This window comes from Phaethon aethereus, assembly GCF_964289735.1.
Source record: "Phaethon aethereus genome assembly, chromosome: 4".
NCBI lineage: Eukaryota > Metazoa > Chordata > Aves > Phaethontiformes > Phaethontidae > Phaethon > Phaethon aethereus.
This window is the reverse complement of record NC_138578.1, coordinates 19107738-19115975: the sequence shown is the minus strand read 5'-3', so window position 1 is coordinate 19115975 and position 8238 is coordinate 19107738. Positions and strand designations below refer to the sequence as shown.

At 44.9% G+C, this 8238-nt stretch overlaps 1 protein-coding gene across 1 annotated transcript; it reads left to right on the top strand.

Moving 5' to 3' along the window:
• Positions 1-5142: 5142 nt before the first annotated feature.
• On the top strand, positions 5143-7950 carry SPP1 (secreted phosphoprotein 1; the record flags this gene model as incomplete). The annotated part of the gene is made up of 6 exons (XM_081999781.1): positions 5143-5196; positions 5301-5351; positions 6240-6356; positions 6508-6552; positions 6824-7075; positions 7543-7950. 6 exons carry the CDS (start codon positions 5143-5145, stop codon positions 7948-7950), a joined length of 927 nt encoding a protein of 308 aa, XP_081855907.1.
• Positions 7951-8238: the final 288 nt, after the last annotated feature.

Genomic DNA, 8238 nt, shown 5'->3' with positions numbered 1-8238 from the left:
CGAGTTTCCAAGGTACTTTTCATGAGTATTTTACAGTAGTAATGCAAGAAAGTTTTGGGTTTCATCTGTTTTTCACAGAAACCACTGTTTACTAAGCCTGTTTTTTGGGGGGAGATTCTAGCTGCAGAACAGTTATTTTTAGGAACACTGCCAAGCTGGGGTTTCTTGGGGCTTTTACTTGATAGCATTCTTAACACTGCTGAAGAAATTAATCTCTCCCAGTCTTAGTCTTTGCCCCCTAGAAGATGCTGCTTTGGTCTCCCCCAAGACTTGGTTTCTGGTGAACAAATCCAAACAAAAGCCAGCTCTCCTGAAAGATTGGGCATTACAGGTCACTGCAGGCAGGCTGGGCCACAGCGGCCAGAGGTATCACGGGGCATCACGCTGATGTCTCAGGTCGGGATCTGTGGTACGTGTCGGAGGTTGCACAGGGAGGCACTGATAGCACTTCTTGACGACACGAATCGGCAGCCTAACCACATGTTCCTAACGCAGCCCGAGATGGAAGAAATTGTGGTCAAAAGCTTTGTTTGACAGGACAGCCAAGTAGAAAATGTCACCTACGTGCAACAAATTACAGCCTGTCACAGTTGTGCTCCACACAGACCCTGACAGCTCTTGAAAGCTGAAATCATGTACCCTCCCACTTGTACAAATTCGAGCAAGTTGCTTCTGCTGTGCCACCGCCAGCCGAGTGCTCTCTCCAGAATTAGGCATTTTCATGTGGGAAGTGAAAATGGTGAAAGTTCCCCCCCTTCCCGCCCCGCTTGTTCCTCATCTCTGAGAGGACGAGAAGCATTACCTCCTACCAAGGCAAAGGATTTCTCAGCTAGACGAAATGATTTACAGGATGAATAACCACATAATGACGGGCATGAGGCAAGTGCTAAATTTACTACAGCTCTGTACTGGTTGATCTTGCATAAAATGAAGCCATTTAGTAATAACTGTCGTTTCACGTCCTGCTTCTGGATTACTGCAAAACATCACTGTTGTTCCTCAGTTCTTACAAAATCAACCCTATATCTTCTGGCAATGGCACTCAGAAATGCTGCCACCTCCCAGCACACTGGAAATAGAAGTTGTTTGCCAGAAACAACTCCCTGGGGGTCACATAATGTCTCTGCTGGGAGACAAGTGTTCCAGGTACTCGCAAAACATTTACCTTGGAAAGCCACAGTGATAACTGACCTGTACAGGATGGTCTTTAACAAACTGCAGGAAGACTGTGTTTCTAATGGCTCTGGGCTCCTCCATCAGCGTGACTGATAACAGCTGCTGAGCTTGGTGAAACAGGTTGTTTACAAGTCCTGACATAATATGTAGACTAGATATTAGGAAATATTTCTTTACTGAGAGAGTGGTCAAACATTGGAACAGGCTGCCCAGGGAGGTGGTGGAGTCACCGTCACTGGAAGTATTCAAGAAACATGTGGATGTGGCACTTCAGGACATGGTTTAGTGGGCATGGTGGTGTTGGGTTGATGGTTGGACTTGATGATCTTAAAGATCTACTCTAACGGTTCTGTGATTCTGTATTTTCCTGAAAGTCTGATAGACAGTCATATGCCATTTTGCAGATTGCAAGTGCTAGAAGGTTCTTCTTTTGGCCAGACAACAGCTCCTGGGGATCTTTCAGTATAATGTCATTTTTCAGTTCCCTGTCTCATGGTGAATGGCTGGTAGAGAAAGTAGGTTTTTGCAGGCTTAAAATTTGATCCAGTGTGTGGACAGGAGAGCAGGACCCAGCATACGCAGTCCCACATGCAGTGGTGTGAGCCACCGAGCTTCTCTCTGTCTCAGTTTCTCACTCTGTCAGATCAGGGGAGCTGGAGGTTGCGCTGTTCATTTGTATTGGTGTTGGGGATCAAAGGTACTCGGCTGCCTAAGGGCCTGGTTTGGGGTTCCCTGGAGTCAACAGCAGCAGGCTTTTAAAGCAGTCCTAGTTATTAAGTAATAGTGATGTATTATAAACTGGGTGTACCAGCTACTACATAATGCTCAAGCTGAAACTTCTAAATAGCACCCACTTACAGCTCAAGTTCTGCATCTGCAATCAAGGGCTTCAGTAAACTGTCTGGTTTCCAGAAGGACTGAGCTGCAGATATGATGGGAGATGATATAAGCTATATAAATCTGCTGAGGATCACGCTGCTGAAATCCTAGATACTGAAGGCTTTTTTGCTTGAAAAGTCTTTCCTGAATTAGTAGATAATAATGGTCACATAGCTCTAAAAATAAAAGCTAGGATAGTCCTCATTTGGGTGGATGCATACATGGGTTTATGGACATGCAGAACTATTAATGATACACTATCACTTTATCCAGTTCTCCTGCTAGGATATTAGAATTCTCTATTAAGCACACTAAGTTAAACTTCTAGCTGTTGCCGATCTCAGCTCAAAAATATAATTAGATAGGTCTGTGTGATGAAGCGATGGGCAGTGCTGAGCTAACTTGGGTATGTTCCTCATGGTGTTTCTAAACATGCCACAGAAGTGTTAGTAAGCACAGGATAATTAGTAACACGGGCTGGGACAACAAGGTGCCTATTTCCTTGCTGCCTGACTGAGGACACATCAAACATTAGCTGGGTATCAGAAATTAGGAGAAAGATAACGGCTTTGAAACAGTTCTAAATATTCTGCCTTCTTAGAGGGCTGTTTGGAATATTTTCCTGTGTTTGAATGACAGCTCATTGTCATTTAAAGAAACACTAAATGGAAAAGGGTCTGGGAGTCTTACAGCACATCACAGATGGGGCAGAATCTATCCAAAGCTATGGCCATCTGAGCGAGGCGCTGCCAGAATAGATCTGTCGTCCATCAGCATGGCCGATGTACTGCTCCGTAGCAGACATGGAATTTCATCCCATCATGTCCCTTGCTTCCCAACGCTAGTCATGGCACTCCTCATACTGGAGCTATAGCTGCTTTTTTTTTCTCTTTTTTTTTGGTTTTAGCTTGATAAATATTTGGCATCTGGTTCCTGAAAAGGGTTCTGGAGCAGGTTTGGTGCAGCAGACATCTATCATAGGTGACTCAACTGAACCACCTGGGAGAGTGAATGAAACTAGGAAGAACCCAAAAGGGATACAAATGAATAGAAAAGGAGTGAGAATTTCTCATAATGGTGCACAAATCCTTTTTAACTAGACTATCAATCAGAGGCTCTTGTCTACCTTTACAAACAAATTTCTGGATGCAGAATGCATATTGAGACACACTGTTTTGTTTTGGGGTTTTTTTGGTTTGTTTTTTTTTGATCCAGGTCAGACCAAAAAGGCAAGAGGGCCATATTCTGCACCCTGTCTTTGCAATTCCCGTTGCAACAAGTATACCCTGGAGAGCAAATCTATAACTTTGTGGAAGCATTAACACCTTTTGGGGAAGTTTTATGTTCAGGTCTCTTTCTTCCTGCACATATTACATATTCCTACCCCCTACAGAAAAGGGCATGAAAGGTTTCTGGGAAAAGTCTTTTCACTAGAGGAGGACAGACGTGCCCTGAAGTCCTCCTACACGATACCAAATGCTGTGCATTCAACAGACCTGCTAGTTAATGATCTTGCCCATAAGTAATGTTTTAACCATAGTGTAGCTTTTGTTTGCTTCAAAAACCACAAAGCCAAAGAGGAAGTGTAGGAGAACGTGGGCAGGACGGTGGCCAGGAGCCTCATGACCTCATCTTTTTCCACCACACGGGGATTGGTGGCCGTGCCTGGGACAGGGTTTAAATTCCCCGAGGTCGGAGATGTCAGGCAGTCAGGGGACAAGGGGAGAAAGCCAGAGCTGCTGGGACTCAACTGGCTGGAGCTGCTGCTGGGATCACTGAGAACACTCTTGTCACGGCTGACTCCTCCAGTGCCAGAAAAGGTAATTTTTTGCTTTTTTACCTGACATAGGCCATTCTGTCTGCAGCATTAGTCAAGGAAGCGTTGGGCAGGAGATCTTTGAAAACTGCTTCACTGGACAGGGACATTTGATGTTTCTTTGCGGAAAAAGGTGTGCTTTTACAGGAGCAAGGTTGCTTTAGCGATGCAAGGTATTATACATAATCACAATTTTAAACCTATGTGCTGACAGATGTCAGGAGGAGGTTACTGAAAACCCTGCCACTGAATCAAGTGCTGGAAACTCAAAGCTGGCGCTTGAACACAGAAAGCTTCCTCCCTCGTGTACCTGCTGCCTGGCAGTGTCCCTGTTTCTTCTGGCAGGCTTGCGGTTTGCGCTGCACACTACTGAATGGATGGGACACACAATCTTCTCCGTGTAACTCCTGAAATTGCAATACCTCTAATAGAGTGTCCTCTCTCAGGGCCAGCTTTGCTAATGTATTTTAAATGTGCCCTTAGTAGCTTTTCTTTCCTGCTGTGATTTACTAAAGTTTTAAATGCCTCTTGTTCATCAGTAAATCAGTTTAATTTCTCAGGGGTGTTCCTTATCCTGGGAATTGGTCTGTCAGCAGCAGAATTTACGGTAGCTCAGCACTCTCTGAATTTCATCAGGAATCACTCATTTATTAAACTCCTAAAACTGCAATGTAAGCAGATATTTCACTACATCTCTTGCTTGGAAACACAGGTTGTTCTGTTCAAACTTCTAGGGGTGGAAATAAAGGTCTATGAATAAAAGCAGTTTATGTTCATATAAACTGGATTTACCCACAGTCACTCCAGTTAATAATCCTGAAAACTAGTTTTAAAACAACTGAAGAGAGAACCCAAGCTGAGTTTGTCTTGTCCTGTCTCTGCTGACAAAAATGATATTAAATAAACAAAGATAAACCAAAGCTGATCTCTGTAGCACTTTGTTTTACACAAAGCTTTTCTTTTGCCAGAGCAAATCAGTAGATGACAGAAGGAGTCTGCTCGCCTTCTCAGCGTGGCTACTCTCATCACTGCTCAGCACTTCTCAGTACCTGGTTTTAAAATTCCTCTAGCTTTTGAGTTGCTAAGTCATTACAAAACCAGCTGGGTGTGGGGTGGTGATGGAGGACAGAGGAAGATCGGTGTGGGCAGGTTGAATCCTTAACAGAGAGCTGGTGAAATACACAAGGAGAAAGAAAAAGCCCATGGCATTTTTGTGGTATTTTACCTTGTTGACTCACTGTTCCAAAATATTTTCCAGGTAAAACATCACAATGAAGGTGGCAGTTCTGTGTTTATGCCTCGTGAGCATCACTGCTGCATGGCCAGTGAGTAAATCACAAATGCATACCAGCAACCGCTTGCATATTTTCTTTGCATATGGGCAAGAAATTAATACTGACAAATGCATTTTCTCTTTTCTCACTTCAAGGTGAGTAAATCCAAGCAGCATGCCATTTCTGCCAGCTCTGAAGAAAAATATGTAAGCTCCTTTTGTCTTTATATTAATTTTCTTTAATAAGTCCTTTTTGGGTTTTTTTCTCTAATCTGACACCTGTTTTACGATTGTAGCTACTAGCAGAACATGTCCTCACCTGGCTGTTATGAGACAGTTTCTCAGGTAGCCAAAGCAGAGAGCCACTGACGTCCATAGACTTTTGCCATGTTAGGTGTTCTGCTTGTGGACTTAGTTTAGTTGTATCTCTGGACCAGCACTGGAAACCCTTTTTCTTAATGAAAAATGTGTAAGCTGCCAGTTAAAAAGAAAAAAGGACTATAGCATGGCACACCTACTATAACCCACATTCATTAGTATGGATCAGATTACTATATTTGGTGTTGGAAGAGCACTTTAATCAAATTCCCATTATTTTTTGGAGTGGTGTGAGTGAACTGTATTAGTCTTGTATATAGCTATTTGATTTATATTTCATCGCCAGCTACTACCCATGTAAAATCAATTCTTTGCTCTGAGGATCAGCTACTGCATTTAGTTTAGAGTCTTCATGGTGTGGGAGATAAATCACTGTTGGGAAAAGGACCTGAGAATTAGCAGAAACAATGGTCGTTAGATATAACTCCAGATTTCACTCAATAAAAACGAGCTGGAGAAACTGATCTGAAATTTCTCAGGCTCTGCCTTGTGGGAGAGGCACATCTTCTATATGATATTGTTTGGGTATAATGTTCATCTGGGATCACAGCTTGTTCTGAGTCCTCTTACTACTGCAGTGAATTGCTGAGGCCACATCCAGTACAAAAGGAGGATGTATTGCAGATGCCACATCTGCCTGAAAACAGAGGTTGTGATGCAAGCAGCTTTGCCTGCTCCTGTATGCTCCTGTATGCTCCCCTTTTCTTTCTCTTGAAGGATCCCAGGGGCCATCACTCACACAGGTATCACCACCACCGCCACCACCACCACGTGAATTCTCAGTCTTGGGAGAGTCTGCAGCACCCACAGAATGACCTGGCATCACCTCAGCAGGTACGGGCAAGTAACTGGAAGAGAAAGCAGAGCATCTTTCAATGCCAAGAATTGCAAGTTAGGATTAAGTGCTTAAAGAATACTCAACATGCTGATTAGCTCTACTGTATAGGCCTTTGTGTGCTAATAGTGAGTTTTATTTTGTTTTCAGACTCTTTACTCTTCAGAAGAAAGCATGGATGTTCCAGTACAACCGGTAAGTGTTTTGAACAGCAAAATGTCAGCTGAGTGCTGCAGGGCAGCCAGTGTGTAGCAGTACTCATTTTCCTCAACCAAATCAAATGCAGTTCTTGTGGTAATACCTCTCCCTAAATAAAACAAAGCTTCAGGCAGGGTGAGGAGAATTCAGAGCAATCTGTGCACGTAGCTCCTCAGAAGTGCATAAGCCCTGAGTGAGTAGGACAGATAGCAGTCTGCACATCTCACATATATGTTCATTTGCCTGATGCACAATAAATGTTTTCCAGCACTTTCCTGATGTGTCAAGCAAGGGCCATGAGAATATGGATGATGACGACGATGACAATGATTCCAATGACACGGATGAATCCGATGAGGTTGTCACGAGTTTTCCCACAGACATTCCAGTAACTGTACCCTTCCCTCCTTTCCCTTTCACCCGGGGAGACAATGCTGGCAGAGGCGACAGCGTGGCCTACAGGGTGAGGGCAAAAGCCACAGTGGTGAAGCCTAGCAAACTCCGCAAAGCTGCAAAAAAGGTAAATAGCACTGAGCAATGGTACCCAGGTTTTTGGGAAAAGGTAGCGAACTTGAAAATGGACATGTTATTTTATGGGAGTCAGTTTTGAAAAGGATCCGTGAGGGAAAAGCAGGCATAAGTGAAGGAATGTATTTCCCTTCTCTGGATACCCCAAATCAGGGGATGCTGATGGCTGTCGATGTGCTGAGGCAGGAGAGTAGCCTGCTGCTGCAAGCTATGCAATACGGCAACTTGCACTATCATCATATACTTCCGCACATGAAATCTGAGGCCAGGATCAAACTTGAGTTGCTCATAACGTGAAAGGTTCATGTAACTCCGTAAAAGAACACGGTATCTCCAGGCAGAGATGTATCGTGTCCCTGCACCTATGCAGCTTGCTTTGGTGCAGTACAGCAGCAGCTGCTGACAGATCAGCTCCTCAGGAGTGACAGTGGCTCTTTCTCGCTTTGCTCTCTAACACAGCTCATCGTGTATGATCCCACCGAGGAGGATGAGAGTGCCCTGGATGCAGACAGCCAGCAAGCGGAGCTCTCCCGGGAGGATCCTGCTGCCCACCACTCCCTGGGGAAGCACACCATCAGTGGGGAATGGGCTGACAAGAGCCATAGGGAGGACAGCAGCGAGCCGGACAGCAAGCAGCATGACCGGAGCATGGAAAACAACAGCCAGCAGAAATTTGATAGCCATGAGGCAGAAGGAGATGATAGCAAGGCTGGTGTCAGAGGGGATAGCCACCTGAGCATGGAAAGCAGGGAGAGCCAGGTCCGTGTTTCAGCTGAGATCCCCGACGATAACAGCAATCAAACATTGGAGAGTGCCGAGGATGCTCAAGATCACCACAGCATCGAAAATAATGAAGTCACTCTTTAAAGGGAGACAAATGTAGCGTTTCCCTTCTTTTTCAATTCCTACCTAAGGGGAGGGGGGAATAGCTTCATTTCGGGTAACTGTTTGTAAATGTAGAGTGTGTGGTGACTTTTGGGGTTTGGGGCAGCTTCTTTACCCGGTGGCCTCCCCTCGGCCGCCAGCAGTGCCAGCCCTTCGCACTGCATGTTGCGCCGGCCTCATGGGATGCAGTCAGCAGAGGCGCAGGGAAGTGAGACAACGGTGTCAGACGCACAGAGCGAGCGTTACCCCTCTGGAGTGCTGCTCTCTGTA